Source organism: Alternaria viburni (genome assembly GCF_023758015.1).
Source record: "Alternaria viburni strain BMP 2772 chromosome Unknown scaffold_36, whole genome shotgun sequence".
Classification (NCBI taxonomy): Eukaryota; Fungi; Ascomycota; class Dothideomycetes; order Pleosporales; family Pleosporaceae; genus Alternaria; species Alternaria viburni.
The window spans coordinates 28368-53676 of NW_026055805.1; the positions used below are offsets into that span (position 1 = coordinate 28368).

Genomic DNA, 25309 nt, shown 5'->3' on the forward strand with positions numbered 1-25309 from the left:
ACATGTAAGATCTACTAATAGTAGTGTTCTATAGCACAGAGCTAACGCAGAGCCTTAGCGAATTTATAACAACTAGACTATAATAGATTATTAATTGTCTAGTAGTAATAGAAACTTAGAATGTCTAAGTAAATCTAGAGCGGCTAGTATATTATGTCGCTATTACTATAAGTAGTCTACTCTACTACAGGTTAGAAGGCAATAGCAAGGTCTGCGATAGCTAGAGCACTTTAAGCAATATACTCTAGCTTATATAATGTAGCTCTATTACACTACCTATTTTAGAGGTTAATAATTAGCACGTCTTTAGCAGCCGTAGTTATAGTTATAACTTTAGACAAGAACAAATAGATTTCTAATAGAATAGTAACACTGCGCAAGCTAGAAGTTAAAAGACCTTAGAGCACACCCTTCGATAATATTTTAGTAATATATAGCTATTGCGTAGAGGACACGACGCTCGCCGGTGTTAGAGAGGTTAGGAAGTCAAATCTGATCTCGACGAAGAAGGCGATTCTCTTCGTGGCCCATTCGTGATGCCCTAACGGGTAACCTCCAACGATACCGTTAGGCGAGACGGTGATCTTAGTCTTTTTGTTGCCCCCCGAGCCGATGAGGTGTTCAAATATCCTAGCCGTTTCATGCCCTCTTCTTACTGCTCTCCTGTACCGGGGATGCCCTAGAGCCTTCTTTCCACTAACGCTGTCGACCTGCGCAGAGAAGTATCCGTATATGTTTGTCGGAAAGCATCGCATGCTAACCCCAGTTTCGTAGAAACAGATTGTACACATGTCGTCGCTTAACGTTCCCAGGTTAGCAATAAGAAGGCTCATCGTTTCTCTTAAAGGTCTGGTCCACGAAGCGTGCTTAGACTACAGAGTTAGCAGCTCTAGTTCTGTTCAGCTCACGTATATAACCATCCTCGATCTGCTCCAGCATTGAATCCATTCATCCTTCAGGAATAACCATCCTCGAAGCTAGGTCTCGACGATCCCCAAGACAGTCTAGTGTGTAAAGCCTCCATTACCTCCCCTCCACCTCCCGAGGCGGTCAAACATGTGCTCGCTTTGAGGAGCCGAGAGTTTGTGTAAGATAGTTTGGCTGAGCGAAGGATCGCATCCTATGATTGAGTTCCTTGTCCGTTGTGACAAACCGTGCATCCATGCGAAGTAGGAACAGCTGGTGTGAGATTCACTGATCGCCGCGATACAATAAGTACCTTCCTTTTTGTGGAAGCAGAGCGCGATTGTCTTACGCGAATTGGGAGAATAGTGTGCGAGACACCCACCAGCTCCCCTTCACCTCCCCTGAAACTCATTGGCTGCCGCATCATCTCAATGTCCTCCCCGATGCGATGCGGTGAGTACGATCCCCTGAAACTGATCTTGCGGAAGCAAGATTCCGCGGGAGCAGCCAGCGGCGCGGGCGGGTAAATACCGACCTCAGCTTTGGGAATGACCACGCCTCCATGTGAAGTAAGAACAGCCGTGCGAAACTCACTGAGCGGCGCGGGCGGGTAGGTACCAATGTCAGCTTTGAGAACGACTGCATTGAAGAGCAGAGCGCGATTGGATGATGCGAGTGGTAGCAATAGCCGTGTACCTGAGTAGTGTTAGGGCGAAGGATGTGAAGGATGCGCGTAAGCGCGGAAGTCGCGATGACGTAGTGTCACCCTTGCTTAACGACCGAAGAAGGTCGCCCTTGCTTACTGGCGAGGAAGGAACACAATGGTCGGCGAGGAGCACAATGGGAGTCGAATAAGAAGGGAACAATACTATAACCGATGTCGCGAGCGATAACGAATCCAGGAGCATGAAATCTCGTAACTGTGCATCATTCGCTCAGCGAGGTATGGCCTAGGCCTTTTACCGGCCGAGGATATGATAACCTTAAGCAAGACCCACGGTGAACGTCGAGGGAAGCTACGTATTAAGAGGTCACATGTTCCTGGATGCGGTCAATGACACTTCGAGCGTCAGCGATCCCAATGAGAAACTTCCCTCCATGTTGTGAATGCTAAGATACCACGTAAGCATCGCAGTCTGACTGGACTATCGATTGCATACGCAAGCGCGAGCGTAGCCTGTGTCTGTATTGCTATTGCTGTGATGTGACCGCAGGCTCGATAGTAGAAATAGCAGTAGGCTCGACTGGGCGAGATCTGAAGATCTGGAATAAGATATAAAAGAAAAGTCGAGTTAGGGTGTGCGTTGAGCGCATGCGTCTTCCTAGGAGCGGTTAACGATGCTTCGGTGTTCACTCAGTTGTCCGCGATCTCAATCAACTGCCGAGCCAAGAGCTGCTAACCGATCAAATCCTCCAGCTATGGAGCGCGGGCCAGTAGGCGCATTGAACGTTGAGGTAGTCGCTTGAAACTGCGCATGCGGCACAGTTAATCATGCTGAAAGATAGCGAAGGGGTACATCACCAGACAGAAGCCAACGACGACAATGAGCTGTCGTACCAGAACTTTGTGCAAGCCTTCGACGAAGAGATCGAGAAAGAAGGCGTCCCAGTGGAAGTTTCCATGAGTAGTCGCTTTAACATGGTACGAACATCTAGAGCAGCAGTAATCCTAATCATGCGTGGTGGACGGCTCGACAGCGGTCGGCGTGCATGCAGGAATATCAATAAAGGATGTAGGCAGCCCAACCCATCTAGCCATCAGTCAAGAACACAAATCGAAGGAACTCAACTCCAGTAGCAAGCCTACCACGTCGCCATGGCGCATAAATTGGGTATCAATCTTCAGCTCGTATCTCATCTATCCAGTATCCAAACAAGAAGAAAAGTCCTTCCTCGCTTCATGCGCTTCGTCAAACGTATCGACATCCAAAAAGGTCCAAGGAGGAAGAAAAGAAACCCAAACGCCAGTGATGCAGTCTATCGTAAAGCCAAAGGAGATAGATGGTAAGAAATGTTTCCATATGTAAAGAGCCTTCTTATACACACGCGCTGTCCGGGTCTACGAAGCCTCAGCCAAGGCCTCACCAAGCGCATCCGCATCGTAATCCTGGACCACGACCTTCGCCGGCGCGTCGGGAACTTCATCAAAGAAGCCCCATATGGGTCCGTTCTGGTTCACGCCGCTCGGCCGCAGCTTGGGCTTGTCCTTCTTCTTGGAGCCGTCCGCATTTGTGGTCGTGGTGCCTTCGCTCGACTGCGTGTCCTGCGTGGACTGCGTTTCCTGGCTAAGGATCGAAGGCGCGCGGGTAGCCGTCGGCGAAGTGACGGGAGCAGGCGATGAGCCCCATTTGCCAAAGACCCAGCCTCCGACCTTCTTTGTAAGACCGGGGCCGCTGGAGGGCTGGGGGCCGTCGCTCTTCCGCGGTCCACGCTTCTGGTTCGCGATGCTGGAGTAGAGGAAGTCGCGGTTGGCCATGCTGCTCTGCGACGTCTTGTTCGAAAGCGTGCCGTGTGCGGTGGCGGTCCACGGTGTGAGTTCGGGGCCGACGGAGCCAGAACTGCCGGGCGTTGCGAATCGCGCTGCATTAGAGTATAGGAGTTGCGAGGGTCGTGACTGCAGTGTGTGGATGTCCATGCCGGAGACAGAGATGAGGGATTCGTGGGAGGCGTGGTGGCGTAAGCCGGGTCGCATGGCGGTCATGGGCGAGACGAGGTCGTTGGGCTCGAATTCGCCGTTGGACGTCATCAGCGATGGCTCGGCTGTCGATAGCGAGGAGTCTTCGCTTTCCTCCGGGATAGCAGCCTGGGGCTCCGGCTGGAGGTAAGGCGAGAGCGTAAAGCTGGCATCCGAGAAGGAGTTGGCGGGACTGACAGCCGATATGACGGCCGTCGCAGGACTGCTCTTAGCAGTGAGGGCGATAGGCGTACTTGAGCTGCGCATTGTGGACAGGCTCGGTGGCATGAGGCCGCGAGACTTGCGTCGCAGATGCTTGTTTCCGCCCTTCGCAACCTCAAGAGTGCCAGAGGACCTTCGCAGCATCGGCGGCAACGCGTCCGGATCGGAGCTGTAGTCGTTCGATTTGACGGGCCCGAACATGGGAGACTGGAAGTCGATGGAATCGGGAGGGCTGGTGGGCCGGGAAGAGTCATAGGCCTCGCTGAAGACACGGTCGTACATGGACCCACGGTGTGAGTCCGAGACGGGTGACCCTGCGAAAGAGCCCGGCGTGAGAGTCGAGGCCTGAGACCATCTGTGCGAGTTAGGCACAGTGACCGCGGTGTGTTCCAGTATTGTAGCCGTAGACGAGCGATCGAGGGTTGCAGGCGGGTCGAAGTGCGTCGGGGTGAGTGAGAAGCGCTTCTTCTTGGGCCGTCGCTGCGCCGGTGGCTTGGGCACGTTTCTGGTAACCTTCGGGCCGTGGTAATGGTGGTGTATGTGCAGTTCTTGCTGTAGCGACGCTTCTTGTTCCATTTCCAGTTCTCTCTGCAGCGACGGACTCGTGACGTCCTCATCGGGCCGGGGTGATGTCGAGACAGGCTGGTGAACCTTGAGTTGGTCTCGCAGGCGTTCGACCTCCTCGTTGGAGTTGCCTAATAGCTCGCGCAGTTCCAGTATGCCGTGTTGCAGGTTCGCGTTATCGAGTAGAATGTCCTTAACAAAGTGGGAGACGACGTTGGGCCCGCCCTTGTCAGTCCCAGCTTTGGCCTTGAGCCTGCCCGCAGCGGTGTGAAGCTCGCCCTCGACGACCATCCTCCGCTCCATGCGAGCCACGACCTCCATGTGGCGCTGTCGCTCGGCGCGGGACTCCTTCTCGATGCGGTCGATCTGGTCTTGGAGATCTCCTATAGTCCGCTCGGCCACCTTCCACCGCTGTATGGCCGTGCGCTCGTCGACGATCTTGGCGTCCAGGCTGCTCTGGATCTGCGACTGCTCTCTTTCGAGGTCAATCAGCTGGCGCTCGAGCAGCTGCGTGCGTGCGGCCAGGGAGCTGAGGCGGTCGATCTCGTCTTCGGTGGAGCGCAGCGTGTCTTCCAGCGCGCGGATGTGGGCGTCCGACTCGGCGACGGCGTTGTTGAGCTGCTCGAGCTGGTCGAGGAGGTCGCGGTTCGCCTTGATGGTCTGCGCATTCTTGGCTTCGAGCTCGATCTTGTCCTTTTCGAGCCCTTCGATGGTGTTGATCATCTCCTTGCGCTCGCGCTCCGAGTCGGCGACGTACGCCTCATGGCGGACGAGTAGGGCCTGCAGGGCAAAGGTTAGCGGCATGCGCGGTAGTGAGAGCCGACATGCGGGAGTGAGCGACGTACCTGGCCCAGCTGTGCAGCCTTGGAGACGTCCCTCTCTAATCCTTCTAAGAGTCTTCCGTTGTGGGCGAGGAAAGCGCAGTCATGGCTCCCACAACAGCAGCGAGGCCCTGGCATGGCACCAAGGCCGGCCGAGTCCATGTGTACGACCCCTCCGTTCGCGTAAACAAGTCGTGAACAGCCGGCGGGAGCAGCGTGGTGAGTTAAAAATGCGTCGCAGAGTGGTCGATGGTGTCGCTCATGCTCGAATTAATTATGAGCGGGTAGGAGCTACATAGGAGGGAGAGAGCGGTGGCAGGAAAAGCAAGCGTCGAGGGAGTGAAGCGTCGTGGTGGTCACTAGCCGGGCGCGTCGAGGGCTGATTTGTTGTTCCTGACTATGCCGGCAGGCGGACCACGCTCCACTCAACCACCTGTCCCTGCCAGCTCACACTCCCCGCCCGCAAGCCTGCCACCGCCTTTTCCACCACCCCATTCCCTGTTTCTCCCACACATACACCTCACCCGGATCCGCACGCGCATGTGATATTATACTTTGCGCGCATCCTTCACTTCTTCCCCCAGGCATCGTGAACGAATTTCCCTCACCAGGCCGTCGACGTCAACGGCGCTCGGACGCACCGTTTTCGATACCCCTGCGCAAATTCTAAGATTGCACATGCGAACGCCAATATCTCGCAATCTTAAGCCCAAAACAAACACGACTGTCTTGGCGGCTGCCTCGCGATGACTTCGCGCTGACTTTGACGCACCCAGGTGTGAGTATATAGTTTGCATACTGGTGAGTCCAGGTAGGTCGCAAATCTTCATATCGAGTCAACTCTTCCATCTTGTCAACCCCGCGTCACGTGAGCTGCTCCAGCTTGTACCCCAGGATCCAATGGCTCAACGAATGATTCCAAAGACTACGACGATGCGCATCGCTTCTTCGATACAGTACTCTTCTCATCTGCATGATACGCCGCCAGTTACACTCCTCAACACCCGCCGCCTTCACATCTCCGCAACTTCCCCCAAAGACCACATCCCGTCAACCGCAAGACCAAATCACCAAGCCGAGAACCCATCGCTTCCCTCCTTCAACCTCTTCAAGCTGGTCCGCGATGCCAAGCCAGCAGTCCGCTACACCGTCTACGCCGGTCTCGGTTTGATGGCCACCGTCGAGACGACCTTCTGGTTCCACATACTGCGAGCCAAGTTCTTCCCGCGGGCATCGGCAGAAGAACAGGAGAAGGCTGATGCGCTGCTCCAACGTTTGAGCGAGGCCATGAGAAACTATCGTCATGTGTGGATGGCGAATTACGGCCGGTACTATGGTGCGCATGTGTGGGGGCTGGGGTACGGCGGACTTGACGGTCTGGGTGGTGATATGGTATGAATGATTGTTCCTTCGCGTTCTTCTGAATATGTGGTGCATAGCATATAGTATGTACCAAAGTTCCGCGACAGAGCCTATTCTCTCTGCATACTGTGACAGCGTGCGCTACAAGTGCCCATATCCGGGATATATCACCCCACTGAAGGTAGAGGCTGACTGAAAAGCGGCGTTATTGCGCGCCGTTCCATATCTATTGATGGCGTACATTTCTATGCACTCAGGAATAGAACAAGCAGGCTCGGAGTTGTGATTCGTCAGCGAACAAAGTGTGGAGGATCGGGCTGAAAGCTGAAGAGCGGGGTCCGAAGACGCAACAAGGCTGAGCTCGACGAAGACAGCTTTCACAAGCAAACCCTCTATAACGCAACATACAATCTGACAGCGCTGTCGAATACATGTCCGAGCCCAGGATTGCTTGCCTCTCCTTAGATGGAGGGGGTTGTCGGGTGCTGTCGCAACTAACGATACTGGAAGCTTTGATGGAACGAGTCAACCCCGAAAGACCCCCAAAGCCTTCCCAATGCTTTCAACTCATCGGAGGAAGTGGTACTGGCGGGTAAGTCGGATATCGAGCTGTCCGAGCGAATTGTTACTGAATGCATTTCAAGTCTTGTCGCGATATTAATGGGGTGCCTCGATCTGGATATCAGCGACTGTATCGAGTTGCTCCACGGACCTGGCATGCGTCAAGCGATGTTTCCCAAAAGGTCGACTCTTTTGGCCGGTCCTCGATTCGTCCGCGATTCGCTGCTCGGCTCCAAAGGTGGTGATTCGCCGATGGGACTCGCAATCCTATTAAGGGATATGTTCAGACGAAGAGGGCTGGATCCTGATACCTCGTTCAAAGATGCACGGAAAGGCTGCAAAGTGTATGATTACTGTAAAGAATCAAGCTCGTGCGAAAGTTCTGACTCTGTCGCTAGCATCGTTACCGCTGTAAGAGCCAACACGGGGTTTTCAGTTACCTTTTCGAATTTCGAATACGAAGGTATAAACGATGCATTTCTGGAACTGAAGCTCTGGGAAGTCGCAGTAGCTACGCTAGCACGCACATTCACATTCGCCCCCGTTAAGCTTGGTCCCTTTCAAGACGAATTCACGGACGGATCGCTTGGTGGCAACAATCCTCTTAACAGTATCTGGACACAAGTGAACACAATCTGGCCGAACAGCAAGCACCGAAATTGCATAGTGTCAATAGGTGCTGGTATGCCAAGACTTCATTCAGCAAAGGGAGGAATGCTGGACTCGATACGTGTAATCGCCGCTATAGCTATGGAGACGGAACAAACTGCGGAGAGCTTTGCAAGAGAGCATGCGGACCTCCTTGCGCATCACAGGTACTTTCGATTCAATGCGCCTGGGTTGGAAAACATTGGACGTGAGGAGTATCAGAAGTCGGGGGAAATCCAGGCTCTTACCCACGGTTATACCCGTTCCGGGACGGTCGATCTCCTTCTTTCCACCTGCGGCCGGGTTCTGGCCGGTTACCATGTGCCCAGCGATCATATCACTACGATATCGCCAGCTACACGCCAGCAGTCGAACGAAGTTGATCCGCTCGGCCTAACGATAGTTTACCCACATATCGATCAATCAGCGTCTGAGTTCGACTTTGAGTAAGCATTCCGTTGTTTGAACGGATTTGAGGACATGTATTGATGTGATTTAGCTTAGTCGCTGTTCATGGATCAACCGCGGGATCATATTCCACATGGAGGCATCCTGAAACAGGGACTAGCTTATTATCTGATCTTCTTCCTCAAGACTTTCCCAAGATACGGGTTTTGACGTACGGGCATCCTCTGGACAAGATACGTTCGGCAGGGAACGACAAAAACAATCAGCAGGCAGCATCGCGCATCTTTGATATCGCAAGTGGCCTTCTCAACGATCTGGACGACAAGAGAGTGCGAGGCTGTGTATGTTCTATGGTGGATACTTTTGCTGTTGCTGCCCACTTTGTTCCAACTAACACGTGCTCAGAGAACGCGACCACTGATCTTCTTGTGCCATGGTATTGGAGGCATCATCGTAAAGAAGGTGCAATCTGCGTTATTCTGATCCTTTGCTCCCGGCTTACCTTGAATCTAGGCGCTTGTTGTTGCAAATTCCCAGGCTGCGCAATTCGGGTCTATTCCGTCAAGTCTGAAGCACGTCGTGTTCCTTGACACGCCCCATCACGGATTCAATCACCAGACTCTCCGGACTATCTCAAACGGTAGTATGGTAGAGTCTTCAGATGTTTGGGCGAGTGTGCTACGACAATTGAACACGGAGTTCGGCGGGTTGGCTGAGCACATATGGTTCACTTCCTTCTTCGCGGATCTAACGCTTGGTTCTATCACGAGGGTTAGTGAAGCGACAATTGTAAGCGCAACTCCTCCTTGTGAACCGACTTTCCAGCACCATTCGCTAGGTCCCTGTGAATGTATTACTTACTACTTATGCAGTCGGTTCAACAAGATTCATCCGTGCTGGGATTCAAGAGGGAGCGGTCGGTCATGCTGGACAACAGGACCCATGCAACGATGGGTCAATTTGCCGGGCCTCACGACCGGAGCTATTCGAGACTAAGAGATCGTATCAGCAGTGTGATCTTCACGGGATATCCTGATCAGGCCCGTACTGTCATGCAAAGGTGCTCTGTCAGCTTCAAGACCATGGCAGAAGAAGTCCTCAACACCTACGAAGTTCTGCGGCAACTTGTCAAGACATTCTCCAGCACGAGGCTTGACCTCGAGGATGTGGAAATGCTTATAGACCTGGCAAGGCAATGTCGCGACATCATTTCCAGCATGAATCAGTATCTTGAGGGGTACTTCGCGCATCGACAAAACGATAGCGATGAGACTGAAATTAGGTACAAGGTAGAAGAGCTGCGGAATGCGCTGCAATTCCGCAACTCACTTCTCAACTCTCACTACGCAAACGTAATGCTACGGTCCGTTCCCAAGTCTGCTTGAACCGATCTAGGCTGATAGCTCATAGCACTATTTCACTTACATCGGAAGAACGCGACGTTCTAAGTCGCCAGACTCTAGCGAGGATCGAGAAGAAGGTCAATGACTTAGCTCAGCACATTGAGCAGACGATCATCCCACAGCCCGTAGACTCTTTAGCTGCCGACCTGATCACAGCAGAATCTAGCCCGCTTTCGGCGTTAAAGATAAGGCGGTACGCTACGCGTTAAGCTTTCCAGCTTCAACCCCCATTCGTTGTATGTAAACGTAGTCGGCTTCTTTGCGTCTCGCGGCAGTTTGCGCGATTTCGGCGTCTTATGTCTGGTCTGTCGAAATATGTTATGAGATATGAGCGCAATGAAACCCGATGAATGCGAGGAGTTATCACTTGAGCCTTTGGGAAATGGGTGAGCCACTTTGATTTGACATTGTGATACTTATGATACTTTGAAGCTTGACCTAAGCCAGGTCCGCATGAAGCTCCTTATCCCCTGCTATTGTCTTAAGCCTAGCCCGCAGGTCTTCAAACTGCTTGAGATCGTCCTCTGACTCCCTATCCTGCGCTGAGAGTGATGCTTCTGCCTCGGTACCGGCGCAAAGGACAGTGTTTCCTTCCATCATCCCGAACCGGACCGCTTCGAAACGCGCAAGTACCCGATCGTAATTACGCGTACCAGGCGCGAACTTGCAGATAGAGTGATGATTGGCATCGAGCTCGACTACGCGCTCGTTTTCGATGCCCAAAAGCGCTGAGCCTTCCGGGACAACCTGAAGTTTTCTTAGTTAAGACAACATGAAGACGGGTAAAGAGCGATTCACGTACCACCACCCCATAAAACTTGTCGTTCTCGTAGAAGGTTGTGATGGGCCATCTCTTTGCGCGCCCCGCGAACAGTCTTGTTAGTTCCAAGAGCGGCTTCCTCCACCGCCCCAGATCCTCTGACGCCTTGGTGTTCTTGATGCCTAGACTCTTCCCAATCGTTCCGAGGTAACTTCCCCATACCGCAGCGTCTGCACCTTGATGAGGAGTCCCAAAGAACATAAGAGAGCGCGTAGACTGCAAGATGTCACCATATTGATGGTCCAGCGCGTTGGCGTGATTAAGTGCCTTCGATTGCATACGTCAGCTACGGTAGCGCATCGCGACATGTATGGCACGAACCTCTTTGATTACGATGCCGCCAAGAGAGTGCCCCACGAAAATGATAGGTCGCAGTTTTTCTTCAGGCTATGCGTAACGCTCAGCGAGTGTTGTTGGTAAAACTAAAGAGTACTTACCCGCAGACGCTTGTCAGAAAGGTCGTTCAGTAGGGCTTCGGCGAACGCGAAGGTATTGCCATCTATTGCCCTTTCGAAAGGCTTCAGAAAGGCTTTTGCGTTGTACCCGAACGTCATTACGCGTGCGTCTTGGAAAACGTCTGACTTCGGTAGAAGATCGCGCAGCCATAAGCAACCGGAAGACTGGTCGATCCACGTTTTGTATGCATCGCCGCCGAGGCCATGGATCGCGACAATACTACCAAAGGTTAGCTCGACTAAATGTTTCAGGCCATGTTTTGAATACGCACTCGACAGTCGGCTTGATCTTACTACCCTTGGGCGGATAAAGCACATGGATTCCTAGTGTATCTTCCTGGATATCGAGTTAGCAGCCTCTTGCCCATCTTCGATTCAAGATATTCGCTACCGGAATGACTAGCTCAGCCATGGTGCAAGACTTTGTAAATTTGCCTGTGTTTATATGTCGGCGCGTTGATGCATCTTATCTGTATTACCCGCCCTTCAGCTCTATCCATCAGCTCGTGTCAGCGGAACCGGTGAACAAACATGATTGACACATGTATGCGGGCGTCCAATCTATTAATCAGGCCAGTCATATGTCCCGACAGATGTATAGTAAAACAGCCATCTTTTCATTTTGTTCCTATCAGCTGAGTCTGTACAGCATGGAAATATAGTGGGCTGACTTTCACGCTGCGAGCATAGTTCCAGAGCCGCCACCGAGGTTCGCTCACGACCGTGTATTCGCGGAGGGCTCGAAGGCGCCTGCAGCCACTCGAAAGCGCCCGCACCCAACGCGCGAAATGCCTGTATTCCTCAATCCCGACAGATGCCTTTCCAAGAATTATTACGAGAAGGACTGGGCGACCTTTCTTCACAACAACGCCCAATACGCGTTCGCGCATCGAAACGACGGCGCGATGCACACTCCGGAGCGACTCACAGCATGTCACATGACCACTAGATCAACAGACGCGATAGCGGCGCACGATAGTAGCCGCATCGGAAGACACGGGTGTCACTGAAGGGTGTCGCACATCCGGTACCTCAGTAAGCGATGTGTACGTGGTCCGAGGCGTCCATGTTATCGCGTGGAATAGGTTACGTCATTGGCGGCACACTCTTTCCTCCCGAGATCTTCCCGAGCCGCAACCGCCAACTGGGCAGTGACGACTCTTCTTCCCGTTAGTCGCATAACATCCACGCAACTTTAATGCAGCGCGCTGTGAGATGGAACTGGTCGAGCAGCAATGCGTTGCTTTAAAAAGAAGTAGTAGGCGCTTCGCGTCCGCCGTCATTGTTATTGTTTGGGTGCATCCCACGAGCAGCGTTTCTCCCGGGCTCTCATCGTCGAAAATGGAAATGATGCTGCGCCGCGAGCCATGGGGCTTCAACACACGTTGCGAGATCGCGACGTCTTTGGTAATGATACACTTGAAACGAGACTGCGCTCTGTCGCAGAAATACACATGCATCGTCGCCGCTCGAAAGGATAAGACAGTTGATCATTTGGTGAGGGCATATGGTGATCGAGTCGGTTCTGTATGAGGCGGATGTGCATGCCCGGCGCCGACATGAACGCCGATCCTCTTCACAGCGACTTCAACAGTCCTGTCTGGAGACTACAGCTAGCAACAAGTCAAGCATCTGCGAATACAAACTGCAAAGATAAGCTTCGTCTATTTAACCGTGACCGTGTACTGCCCAGCGCTATCCAGGTCCTGGTACAAATGAGGATCAAGAGTCGTCCGTATCTTTCGTCTCCTTGTTCATCTTTCCAGGTTCGATGCCGTGAATATCGTCTGCAACGTATTCCACATCTATTCGGACACGCACATCGACTTGATCAAGGATGTGGCCGGTTAATGTGGTGCATAAACGGCGAAGAGTAACCTTGATACAAGCCTGTGCTGATTCCAGGGGGATGATTATGCGATCTGCAAGGCTGCTCCCTTCTGATTCCAATCGCGACGTTGAGCCATCATCGCCTTGCACTTCCACGCCTAGCAGTCGAATATTCTTTATGGAATCGCCCAGTATAATTACGGGAGAGACTCTTGAAGAGCTACTGGACGTCCTTATCATCAAACCAAAGCCGTGGGACGCGGTGCTGGCCATTGTGAAGATGCTTTCAGGTTTCCACTCGTTCGGGACATGAACGTAATTGCTATCCCAAGATGATACCATGAATGAAGAACTGTGGAACTCGAAACAGGCAAGCGCCCGGTCGGGACCAATGTGCTCGACTGGAGAGAGGAAAACGTCGGATACTATGAGAGCTTTGGGATCAAAGGCATCACTATTGAGGCTCCTCATATCTACCATAATAGGGGCTGTGTTGAGGCGAGCGTAATTGGATGTCGGAAGCAGCTCGAGAACGATCCCAAAGAGGTGGAATTTGTATCCTGTCAGGGTCAAAGGCAAAAGTGCGACCAATCCGTCCTTTTTTCCACTTGGCTTCCTTGAATAGCGGTTGGTGGTCAATGGAAGATACTGGAGGCCCGGTTTGTATCCAGTCTGAGGCACCTTCAACTGCACACCGCTTTTGACCAACTTCAGGGAGGGGTCGTTGAGTGCGTTCCACTGTGCGTCAACGACGCTGCCCATCCGAGAATATTCGATGTAATCAGGAAGGCACGTTGGCTGTTTCGCACACTCCTTACATGGAGTTCTCCTACAGAACTGCCTGGCTGAGTACGCGAGCAATGGTGCATGCTCTGGCACACCAGGGCCTTCCGCATCAGTTTTATCGTGAGTAGCGAAGAGGAACAGCGTATAGTCAGGTTCGCTCTCAAAGACTACTTGCTGTAATCTGCGAAATGCCCGACGTCCCCCTTCGCCGTAAAGTAATGGCATGTTCGCATCGAAGAGACCGAGCAGACAATAAGCCATATCTTCGGACTTAGTGACCCGTCGATGCGCAGCCCATGACATTTTCTCTGCAGCGAGATATCTGTCTTTCTGAACTGCCCAGACATTCTGAAGAGCAGCAAGGGCGATCCCAGTGATAGTTGCGATTTCTTCGGCTCGCGATGCCTTGGAGCCGATGAACGTCCAGTCGGCTGCGTAGAATTCGACGCTACACGGTGCCAGTAGTTCCTGTAAGGTCCAACCGCGGGTAAACCACAAGCTCTCTTTGAATGCTACATCCAATCCAGCCTGTCCGTTGGAAACGTCACTCAGATAAGCGTAACAAAACTGAGCCTCTTGATACCACCGAAACATTGAGTTGATCGCCTCTTGAAGCTCCGCAGAGCTGGATTTGTCGATGCAGCAATTGTCTATCCAAATCCAATCGAATCCGTCCCTAAGCGCGAGTGCGCAGGTCCCCTGCAGTTTAGGAAACCCACGTTTGGCTCGGGCTGGGTTGCTGGTGTCGCTGATAGGGACCTTCATCACATCCTCGAAGAGAATTTCCTCGTCTTCCCACCGGTGTGAGAGGATAACGTACTCAGGTGTTTCACCAATGAACGTCGTGAGCGTCAGGGTATACGTGTTGAGGAGCCTCATGTTTGCGCACTCGTCGTACTGTGCCCAGATGGTCAGGCACGACTACGATTTTTTTGCGTGATGCAAGGCTGAAAGACTCTCCAAGTATAAGCGGCAAGAGAGTAGTGGGAGACATGTGGGATCACGGCGGTCGCCTCAAACGTGCCAGAGTCGACATCATGCTCCAGGTCGTGCCACATGCATGCATGCGGGGTAAGATAAGGTGAAGCCTGCGCTCCGACTCGTGACTGTGCAAATCATCGATGCATACGTAGGTCTATGCCTACGGTGCTCTCAAGCTGCGGTGATGGAGTGGGGATGATAATGTGACAAAATGTGTAGACTTCTCGCCGTGGCAACTCGCAGTGAACGCGTTCGGGGAACAGCGCGCAAGATTGACGCGCTAATCTCCCACGTGACCTGCCCCAGCCTCTCCAATTCCACCCTAGTCTAGTCCTAGGTGCTGCCTCGACTGCGTAATTAACTGCGACAAGCCACAGCGTCGCTGCACGAATATTGTCATGACTTTAGCAATGCGTATCAAGAAGAGACTTCGATGACTCCTGAAGATGCGCAGCGGCGAGCGACGCGAACTACCCAGGCTGCCTCAGGTTTTCCCCGCCTCCCAATACTCACCGGCCGCGTTTCACAGCCTCAATGTGCCTGCGATACAGACACAAGACCTGAGCATGCGTCCACAAGCGGAACTTTGTGAATGCACGGATGACGTGGCGCAATTCTGGCCCCCAATTGATGCAGACAAAGCTCCGCCTCGATGCAGAGCCGCGGCCCCTTCGGAAAATCGAAGGCTCGCTTCCTTCATCCCGTCTTGTCCACGACGACGCTTTCTGGCCCCTTAGCATCAACGCGTTGCTCGCCAGCTTCTCAAGAGCCAATATTTTGTCCGGGCTCTGATATTGGGCACACTACGCACATTTGCATCAATGGCCAATAACGGCGTCAACGCAGTCGAGATGGCGACTGTCGCCGGGGCTCCAAAAGCTACCAAAACATCCGTTGCTGCAACTTCGAGGACGGTCACCCCAAGCCCAAACATGCTGAAAAGCGAAGAGCCACCGATTGGATCGTGGCTCTGTGCTAATGGTAGATGATGTTTTGTCCAAGTGCCATCTGCGGGTGTCGTTAATCTCGAGCAGGCAAATATCGCGACTATATCGAGGCCTTGAGCGGGTCCAATCCTGGCCTGAAGAAGGCCGATCCAAACAACAAGGATGAGCCACTGAAATATGGCAACGCGCTCATCGCGCTTTTAGACGCTCCTCCTACTGGGGCATCTGGTTTCACAACCACTGAGTTCAGAGGCGAGAAAGAGCTTGTTAGGCACTTTGAATCCGCGGGGCACAACCACAACCGTCGGCGCATTTATATCATGGAGGGTCTGGCACCCGATTTTGTCGCAGCCGTCGGCGGTCACTTTTTCATGGATCCTTCATTCTTCCAGCGGCAAGAGAGGACATGTGTCTGGAGTAACGACTTTACACCAGTGAGCGATGCGTTGCCCCAACCTAGCTTGCTTGACCCACGGCAAGCTTTCCAGCTCCAGTATTGCGAGCTGCGACAGTTCAACAAGGCGCTTGAGAATCGCTACTTCTTCTGTGAGCGAACGCGACGGCATGTGGGCATGACAGCATCCCGTCAGAAGGAGAACAGTACGATCGGAATACTACGTCGCAAAGTCGGGTGGTGGTCTCGCCAAACCGAGAATGGCGGCTGGGATGGTACGTCAATTTCACACTCTCGATCCTGGGACCATTCTCTGAAAGCATATTGCCGCCTTAGAAGCCCGATACCAGTCCCGGAGACCAAAGTAGTAAGGGAAGGTCTGATAGACATTAGCTGATTTACGCAGTGGTCATATTGTGTGATCCCCAGCTGCTTCATCTAAGCCCTCCGCCCAAAGAAGTCGATCCCGACGACAACACACTTCGTCCAATCGCCAATGTACGCGACGAACTTCAAAACACGCCCTTTCAGGAAGGCTATGTTGACTTCATTCCGCCCGTCCCTCATCATCAAATACACAGCAAGACACAACATCCGCATACGTCAATGCTGCGCGACCTCCTTCACTACTACCAGCAACACTCTGATCTGTTCTCCGAAGACGAGTGGGCTACGCCCAATACGTCAGCAATCTTCCTCAAGAAGATAGTCGCTGCGCACTACCTCCAGCTTGTCGATTACATCAAAGCAATGCTGCCTTCATTGGAGCTTCGTCTTACTACCGCATGGGTTGAAGAGCAGGGTCAATGGAAGAGCTTGCAGACTATTTCACGTCGGTGCGGCAACTATCGCGACGATCTTGAAGATGCATTACTCAGTCTCGACTATTCGCTAGATGGGCAGATCAACAAGTCCGTCAGGTTGCATGCGCACACGTGGAAAGACTGCGAGAAAGACTTCCAATACGTCTACTTCCGTCTCAAGATCCTTAAAGAAAGGGCCGATAATCTGATCCAAGCCATGACTGGACTGGCATCGATCGCGGGTAATCGTCAGAACTTGGAGGAGGCCAAGCGCGTGAAACGACTCAACCTTCTCGCCCTGCTGTTCATTCCCTTGGCATACACGAGCAGCTTGTTCAGTATGCAAGACAACTACGCACCGGTAAGATCACCATGAACATATTGTCAGTGAACAATTACTAACTTTTCATGCTCGGTCTCAGAACCGAAGTGAATTCTGGGTCTATTGGGTCAGCGCCATCGGGGTTGTGGCATTCACCGCCGTCATTACGTGGATCCTGGACAATGCTCTGAACGACGAAGCGCAATGGACCTGGAAACCGATCACCTTCCTCAAATTTTGGGGCGTCAACGAGCAACAACCTCAACCCGGAAAAGTGAAGAGAAAGATGACTAATCTCTACCGGCTATGATCATATGCACAGGGCTGTCTGCACTACCTGGCACGGCTTTGATACTTTCACCTCGGCAGATTGATTGTAATGTCTCGCTAAAATCGAGCTGCGTCCATGGGAAAGCGTCCATTGTCAAAGCACTTGGTGGGTGCTAGGCGCACTTTCGCGCTATTTCCCTTCCGTTCACAGATCAGATGCATACGTTTGTTCTAGCGTTCCTAGCCTTTCATCCTTCTTTCTTATCTTAATCACACACTATATCGATATCCAACCAACAACGTCATCATGAACGAAGTCTCGAGACCACCTGCTCGCCTCTGCTGCATGTGCCACCGTAAAGCTACATGCATGTGCACGACATGCAAGTGCAGCTATTATTGCTCGACGGAATGTCTGCAGGACGACAAATCCGTTCATCAACTACTCTGCCGGGCTTATCGAAATTACAAGACACAGATCCCTCCTGAACCTGGACTGTTCAAGGCCATCTTCTTCAACGCCAGAAAGACCGCGCCCGAATGGGTATGGGTGAGGATGACGCCTCAGTCCGGCGATGAGGGCTTTGCTCTGCAATACTATCTGATGCCAGATGACCAGAGCAAGGGACTCGTCAACTGCGGGAACTCATCCTACAACTGCGTTTTGAAACGCTCGCACGATACCATCCACATGCTTGGCTGCCTTGAAGCCTGCCCAGCTTTACCGGATCAACTATGCCTGACCGGCGTCCCAAACAAGAGCATGAGGAATCTTGCGCCCGAGCTACTGCACTGCTGCAAAGGCAATATACTCTTCGTCGGCCATCGCGCACATCTCGACATGACCAGTTTCCGGCATATCGTTGACATGATGCACATGGAGTACGATAAATCACGCCGCCAAATTGGAGACAAAAGAAAAGGCTACATACCTGGTGTCCGCATCAACTGCATCGGTGATCGGCTGGTCAGTGATCGTCCGACACTCGAGGCTTGCAAAGTCACCGACGGCTTCTACGAAAAGGACGAGAGCCTCCTCATGTGGATTGCCTCCAAACTCGGTATCGATCTTTTCGCTCGCACCATCCCCCCAGCGCTACCATGGAGAAACCGTAGCGGTGGCTACAAAGGCTTGAATCATGCTTGGAACTTCGGTTTCGCACAGCTCAACCCTTCTGAGTGGTCAGTCAGCCTGGGTAGTCTGTGTGTCGCGAGGAAAGACAAGAAGCCATTGCTTGTCGCTCACATTGCGGCTTTGATGGCATATCTATACTCCATCGGTAGTGGGCAGGTTCAAGAGATTCTAGACAGCAAGGAGCCCTGTAACCTAATCTCCAAGTTCGACGAGGCTTTCGAGATGCACAATGACGTGTTACTTGAAAAAGCTTCTAGAGAGGGTTTCGAGCGGTTTTGGATAAAGTGGATGGAAGAAGAAGGGCTATGGAAGTATGGGGATGTCTCTTCACCGTATGCGGCCTAGCGCTCTGATGCGTTCATAGTGTCATGAAGCTTGCAGATCGCGTCTAGAAGCAGAACCAGTGTATTTGAGAAGTAAGATGTTTGTCGTTGCAGGATGCGAAAGAATCCGGCGTCCAGGTCCGTCGGCCTGGTGCAAATGGTGTTCCGGTAAATGTGGCTGCACTAGAACTTCGCCCATAGTGTTCTGCCGCTCTACTTAATTAGCCAATATGCATGGGGCTCACTAGCGTAACACTGACTTGATACCTATAAAATATACTGATGTGCATCGTGAGCATTGACAGTGTCTTGGGAATCGAAGTTCAAAATGCAGCTTTTCCATCTCGTTCCCTTCCTGGGCCTCGCCCTCGCAACCCCATTGCATCCACCTGCACCTCCGCCTCCACCTTCACATGCACCCGCACCTCTTCCACCTTTCCATCCCCACCCTCACAGCCCAAAAACTAACATCAAATGCCCCATAATCTTCGACGGCCGCATCACCAAAAACCTAACCCTCCAATCCTTCAACACACCCGCCGGCTCCACCCCCTACAACCCCGACTACGTAAAAGGCGAAAACCACACCTGGTCATCCATTCTCCTCTTCCCAAAGACCACACCTCCATCTCGCTTCGACAACCCGCTCCTGCACAAACCAGTCGAAGTAACAATCGACTCCGGCTCCCTCTTCCGCGCAGGCGAAAACCTGCAAACGGGGTTCCGCCGCGCCGGCCTCCTTCTCAAAGAGGACCAGAATGATGCTGGAGCTGATGCATCGGATAACGGGGTTGTGACATTCCATTGGAGTATCCGGCAGGATGAACACAGGCCGTTGAATCTGAGCCATGAGTATATGAATGTTTGGCATGAGAAGGGTGATTACAGCGGTAACCAATTCATGTTTGTGGGTGGTGTTGTGTTGGTCGGTGATGGCGGGACGGGGGTTGATACGAAGAAAGAGAGGGAGATGTGGAAGGTGCAGAATGCGAAGAATGAGTTTGTGTTTCAGACGAGGATGGTGAGGGGGGAGTGGCAGAATTTTGGGGTGCAGTTGGATTATGTTGGGGAGTAAGTGGCCTTCTTTCTTTTTCGTGCAATGGGGTTTGAGTGGGGATAAGGGCGCTGACGAGATGATTAGTACGATCAAGGTTTATTACTCTGCGGGTGATAGGCCGTTGAAGGCGGTTACGAGGGCTACGCCTAATAGCAATGCTGGTGGTGGGCAGTTGCAGGTTGGTATTGCGAAGAAGCCTACGGAGACTGAGACGGTGGTGTATGATGGGTATCAGGAGCACCTTCCACTCCGCGGTGAGGGACAAATCTACGGTGGCATCTTTGTGGAGGATAGCTCGAATGGGTGTGTCAGTCTTTGAGTCTATTTAGAGAAAGGTCGATGAACGCGCACGTGTGGAAAAGATAGCTTGCAGATTCGTAGATTTTATAGTCAGACATGTTTCACCAAGTATGAGCCTGACTAACACATTCAATACCTACACGATCTAGCTACCTAACCCAGGTCCCTAGACTATGTAAGGAGAAGTGATATATCCATACTTCGCGTGTCCACCGTTTTGCATGAAGTTGAGATAGAAGTCTGAAAAGCCCTGCTTCGACGCACGAGACAGCAACTGCTGAGAACTTGCTTGTTGAACGATGTCGATAAATGGAGTCAAGTCTTGATTAGGGCTATGAGGTCCCCCGGGCAGATTGGATAGTTGTGCGGAACTGAAGCTTTCGCGGAGACAGTACTCGCGCAGTGCGTCTATGTGGGCGCAATGAAGCGGCTTGAGGTCTCTGCGAATGATCATGATCGAGCCTGTAATCATCCGCCACTGCGCTGGGTTGAGTATTCGCGCATCGAAATTGAGTGAATATGGAATAATCGTGTCGCCATAAAGACGACGATTCCTCCACGGTACAGCAGGCTCGATTAGGTGTACCTCTAATGGGATACCGATCTTCTCGCCTACAGGGATCTTGAAGATGCGATCAGTGTCGAAGAAGGTGTGGTGGAGTGTATTGATCGGTTCGTAATTTGGTCGCTTACTGATGACAGTGTCGCCGAGACAGTTTACGCGAACGCCTTTTATAGGACCTGGTATCCGCCTCTCGGCATCGATTCTGGCATCGTACCAACACGAGCGCAGATCGTCGACTATGTGCCGGAAGGATATCATGTCGAGGTGGTATCGCAAACCGCAGAATAGCAATGGTCCCTTGTAGCCACCGACTAACTCTGGATCAATGCTTCCAACGCTACCAGTCGGCCTCCCTGCGAATCTTATCTCACCGTTTGTGTCGGCAGCGAGAAATCCAACTTGGCTGATTGGTTCGTGGGGACGCTGGAGAACCCGGTTTTCGTCCTTATCGCCTGTTGACTGTGGCGATCCGTGGACCTGGGACCGTGGTGGAAATGGCACGCTGTTGCAGTGGATGATCATCGCCTGATCAGGCTGATTGCAGTCTTCGATGCGTAGCCATGCAAAGACAGGCCCCGGTCCATCCTCTGAGAAGAATATTGCGCGAAAGTGTTCTGGAGAGGGAGCCAAGCTCTCGTGGAAGTCCTTATACGATTCGCACAGAAGCTTGTGAGTTGGCCCGTCATCCTCTTGACAAGCTTCCGAACAGTATCGGCTACAGTCGCACTCAGGGCAAACTATCGTGCCGGGCTGCGGACACATCGAACATAGCGTCGAGCTTGTTGAAGCTTGAGTGGTGGATGAATCTGCCATTGAATTGTATTCTGACGGCCCTGGATAAAGATTGATTGTGGTGGATGTCTGTTAGATCTTGTGAAGGGAACAGATGGAGCATGCATTTGGTGGGATATTTGTAGGTCTGTGAGACAACTAGCGAGACAATCGTAGAACGCACGAGACACATCATGAGACGATGTTTGCTCAGCCTGGTGTTGTTCCTGGGCATCTGACAGCAGAATGAATGCTTGTAGAAAAAGGGTGGGACGGCGAATAGGGTAGTGGAAAATGCTGTGATGGTAGGAATAAAGGTATCGTGAGTTGGTATATACAGAAGAAGTTGAAAAAGAGACCGTTACCAGAGTCAAGCAACTCAATGCACCATGCTCTTGCCGATCTCACTTTCCCAGTTGTTCGCCCTCTCGAAACCATTCGAGTGGCTCTGGTAGTCCATCATAGCCTGCATGACCTCATCTCTTGACGTGACGACAAAGGGTCCGTATTGTACGATGGGCTGATCGAGCGGCAGACCAGCAACGAGAATGAACCTCGATGGCGTGTCGACACCTTCCTCTACAGATGCTTCGATGCTATCGCCGTTGCTCTCGAAAACGACGTTGTGGTATTGTTCGATAGGTCGCGATACGCCGTCGGAAGAGAAGATGGTGGTGCCGTTGAGGAGGTATGCGAAGGCGTTCCAGCCCTTTGGTAGGGGCTGCTTGACTTTGCCGCCGGGCTGGACTGTAAAGTCGAGCAGCCAGACGGGTGTGTATGCCAGTTCCTTCAGACTCTCGGTGCCGTACGCTTGTCCACTGATGACTTTGACGTGCACCTTGCCGTCGTCCGCGGTCGTCTCGGGGATCTCCTTCGCTCGCAGGTCGCGGTAGCGGGGTTCGCATGACTTTAGTTCTTTGGGCAGGTCCACCCAGAGTTGCATTCCGACGTTGGGCGCGCCGTCCTCGTTTTGGCGCGGCATCTCGGCGTGGACGATGCCGCGACCGGCAGTCATGAATTGCAGGTCGCCCTGCTCGATGGTGCCCTTGTTTCCGGCGAAGTCTTCGTGGTCGACGGCGCCGGAGAGGAGGTATGTGATGGTTTCTTGGCCTGCAATAAAAAGTCAGTATGTTGATCCTAAGTACTCCGTCGTGCTCATCACGTACCTCGGTGTGGGTGGTCAGGGAAGCCTGCGCCTGGTGGAATGGCAAAGTGGTCGAGCATGAGGAAGGGTGAGAAGTTGCGGAGTTTGGGGGTGCCAACACTCCTCCTCACTTTCGCTCCTGCGCCTTCAGATTGCTCAACTGCAAGGAACGACTTTGCGATCTTGCGGGGCGCATCGGTGGTGAACTTCTCGTCGGGAATGACGGGCAGTCCGCGGAACATGGTCGACATATCTTCCGTGGCGTTGTAGAAGGGCTTGGTGGTCTTTGCGAGGGATGTGGCGTGTCTCAGTGACTGTGTGAGTCTTGAGAGCATGTACTCGTTGTTGTATACGGCAAGTGCAATTGCGATGATGGCGATGAGGAGGGAGGAAAGCGTCTTCATGGGTCGGGCGGGGGCGCTTTATGCAAAACGCGACTAGGGTGACGAGAATGTTCGAGGGAGGCTTCGGGGCGGTCTGGTGTGGGTGCCATCGTGAGCTTGCTTGGTTGGTAAAGGTTTAACAATCCGGCGCGTCTTAACCTGGGGCTTGGCGGAGAATGCGCTGCTTATGTCGAGCATGACCAAGCAACACTAATGCGAAGGTGGGGCGGCCGACGGAAGGTGGAGCTTCCGTTGGCCAATCAGACAAGAGTTGATGACGGAATGTCTTCCGTCATCTCTCGCGTCTCAACACCCAGCATTCCTTTGAGTCTACTCTCATCGTGTCGCATTGCTGTCCCTTTATATCATGTATTTGCTCCCCGTACTCAAATTCGTTGAACTAGGTGCAAACGCGTCCACGATGCTCTCCCACACCCGACATCCGGCACCGTCGCGTATCACGGTATTCCGATGACATCTGGCAACGGCGGGTTCAAGAATCTTCTGTCTAGTATTAGCTTTCCTATTCTTTGGCGTTCGTGAATCGCAATCTTTTTTGACATGATGTACTTCTTCTTCTTCGCTCTCATATCGAGCGTCTGGGCTCTTCGGCCCGCTTCCTATGGAGCTTCTGGTACGAGCGCCTGCACGTACCCTGCAAACACCTGCAAATATCACCTTGGAAAAGGCGCAATGTCGCACGAACGTCACCTTTGTAGGCTGGAAAAGGTGTTTCGCTGCTCATAGTTGCTCGCGCACATCCCCACACCGTTTCATAAGGCGCAAACCCCTACAGCTTCCATGCCAAATCACAGGTTCAAAGCTTCAGACATACGCCGATACCTCATCGATACGGCTCAGCACGAAGAGCGTGATGTCGACTTTGAAGATGAAGAGCCCTCCAGCGTATCTCAAACATCCACTGTGGAACACGATCAAGAGTCGTTCGAATTGTTCAGAACAAGAGTTATGGAGCTTTGCGCCGCTCAATTCCCAAGATCAAGCTTTCAAGTCGAGCGCCTGCGCGGTGGGACTTACAACCGCATCACCGCGATCACTGTCACGCCTTTACCTCCACGCGCTTTCACTATTCCATGGATACGTTCGTTGCTACCCATTAATGAAGCTCACATCAAGGCTTACGAGCCAAAGCACTACATACTGAGGAGCGCACGAAGGGAGCCTTCATGCGACGACTTGGATATGAGGTATGATGTGGCTACTCTAAAGTTCGCGGGCATAAAGTCCAGAAAATTCGGCAACATCGTGCCTCAGGTCATACACCTCGATGAAAACACGCGTAATCCTTTGTCGCGGACCTATACCATTCAGAACCGTCTTCCCGGCCAAAATCTCAATAAGATATGGCTCGGACTTACGATCGACCAGAAGATAAGCACGATGCACATTGTTGTTCGTGTCATGAAGAGATTGCATAAGATTCAGGGACCCAAGGCAGGTATCATTGCCCGTCTAAGAGTTCTACTGCTTTCTCGCGGCGAAGTTATCCCGGAAATTTGTGCCTTCAGAACTACCAAGGGCCCGGTATCAGCATTTGCGGGACACGTGGACCGGCCTGCTGAGGCTATTGCTACACCAGAGTCGTCGATGGCAAAGACTGGAGCAGGATCAGGAGAACGGCGATGAGGTTATATGGGATTGTTTCGATATCATCACCAAATCCCTTCACAACATGGGCTTTATTCCGGATACCGACCGTTTCTACTTCTGCCATCTCGACCTCTATCCACGAAACATGCTCGTAGAGATTGAAGATGATTCATCGCTCTCACTCACCGGACTGCTGGACTGGGATGCTCAATTCGCATACTTTTGCCCCAAGTTCGTCGCTTATCGTGCGCCGTTCTGGCTATGGGTATCGGGTGGTCACGAGTACAACGAGATGATAGCTGCAGATGAGCCAACGAATGCTGATCACCGGCGATTGAAGAGCTTGTGGGAAGAAGCGGCGAGTGACGAGTGGAAGCGGTACGCCTACGAACCGGAGTATATGATCGCGAGGAGAATGTTCGCTCTGCTCCGAGACGGTATTCGTCATGATGGAGGCAAAGAGGAAGCTAGGTCTATTGTCGATGAATGGCAGAAGCTGCATTACGATCAGAGGCTTGCCACAGCGTACGCGAGTGATGAGAGCGACGGTGCCGAGGCAAATATGGACGTTGGGGACCGAGATGAAGGCATTTACACGTTGGCTCAACAAGACCTTGAGCTCGACGATGTGCGGGACGAGGATGACGGGACTATCGACTCGCATGACTAAGGGCTGCAATACAGTATGGTGGTGGTTGAAGAAGACATGCGATCTGGCAGTCTGCACTCAATAGCTTGTCTTGATTTTGGCAGAATACCCCTTGTTATGCATGATGCATCCCGTAGATGATGTGTCGCATGGCCAATCACAAGCTCACAGCAAGAGTGGGGTGAAGGGCTTCG

General features: G+C 52.4%; 9 protein-coding genes across 9 annotated transcripts; 5 read left to right on the plus strand and 4 right to left on the minus strand.

The window, feature by feature from the left end:
- Positions 1-2965: 2965 nt before the first annotated feature.
- Positions 2966-5349, minus strand: J4E79_011011 (uncharacterized protein; the record flags this gene model as incomplete). The annotated part of the gene is made up of 2 exons (XM_049359842.1): positions 2966-5146; positions 5212-5349. The coding sequence occupies 2 exons, from the start codon at positions 5347-5349 to the stop codon at positions 2966-2968; spliced, it is 2319 nt and encodes a 772-aa protein (XP_049205618.1).
- A 750-nt stretch (positions 5350-6099) lies between these two features.
- J4E79_011012 (uncharacterized protein) lies at positions 6100-6585 on the plus strand (the record flags this gene model as incomplete). Its single annotated transcript, XM_049359843.1, has 1 exon — positions 6100-6585. The coding sequence occupies one exon, from the start codon at positions 6100-6102 to the stop codon at positions 6583-6585; it is 486 nt and encodes a 161-aa protein (XP_049205619.1).
- A 2663-nt stretch (positions 6586-9248) lies between these two features.
- On the plus strand, positions 9249-9778 carry J4E79_011013 (uncharacterized protein; the record flags this gene model as incomplete). The annotated part of the gene is made up of 2 exons (XM_049359844.1): positions 9249-9529; positions 9577-9778. The coding sequence occupies 2 exons, from the start codon at positions 9249-9251 to the stop codon at positions 9776-9778; spliced, it is 483 nt and encodes a 160-aa protein (XP_049205620.1).
- Positions 9779-10007: 229 nt separating this feature from the next.
- On the minus strand, positions 10008-10943 carry J4E79_011014 (uncharacterized protein; the record flags this gene model as incomplete). Its single annotated transcript, XM_049359845.1, has 3 exons — positions 10008-10316; positions 10372-10605; positions 10827-10943. The coding sequence occupies 3 exons, from the start codon at positions 10941-10943 to the stop codon at positions 10008-10010; spliced, it is 660 nt and encodes a 219-aa protein (XP_049205621.1).
- Positions 10944-12566: 1623 nt separating this feature from the next.
- On the minus strand, positions 12567-14339 carry J4E79_011015 (uncharacterized protein; the record flags this gene model as incomplete). Its single annotated transcript, XM_049359846.1, has 1 exon — positions 12567-14339. One exon carries the CDS (start codon positions 14337-14339, stop codon positions 12567-12569), a length of 1773 nt encoding a protein of 590 aa, XP_049205622.1.
- A 923-nt stretch (positions 14340-15262) lies between these two features.
- Positions 15263-17217, plus strand: J4E79_011016 (uncharacterized protein; the record flags this gene model as incomplete). Its single annotated transcript, XM_049359847.1, has 4 exons — positions 15263-15422; positions 15476-16057; positions 16189-16946; positions 17008-17217. 4 exons carry the CDS (start codon positions 15263-15265, stop codon positions 17215-17217), a joined length of 1710 nt encoding a protein of 569 aa, XP_049205623.1.
- Positions 17218-17484: 267 nt separating this feature from the next.
- On the plus strand, positions 17485-19710 carry J4E79_011017 (uncharacterized protein; the record flags this gene model as incomplete). Its single annotated transcript, XM_049359848.1, has 2 exons — positions 17485-18644; positions 19092-19710. The coding sequence occupies 2 exons, from the start codon at positions 17485-17487 to the stop codon at positions 19708-19710; spliced, it is 1779 nt and encodes a 592-aa protein (XP_049205624.1).
- A 1997-nt stretch (positions 19711-21707) lies between these two features.
- Positions 21708-22876, minus strand: J4E79_011018 (uncharacterized protein; the record flags this gene model as incomplete). Its single annotated transcript, XM_049359849.1, has 2 exons — positions 21708-22438; positions 22495-22876. 2 exons carry the CDS (start codon positions 22874-22876, stop codon positions 21708-21710), a joined length of 1113 nt encoding a protein of 370 aa, XP_049205625.1.
- Positions 22877-23656: 780 nt separating this feature from the next.
- Positions 23657-25136, plus strand: J4E79_011019 (uncharacterized protein; the record flags this gene model as incomplete). Its single annotated transcript, XM_049359850.1, has 2 exons — positions 23657-24400; positions 24483-25136. The coding sequence occupies 2 exons, from the start codon at positions 23657-23659 to the stop codon at positions 25134-25136; spliced, it is 1398 nt and encodes a 465-aa protein (XP_049205626.1).
- Positions 25137-25309: the final 173 nt, after the last annotated feature.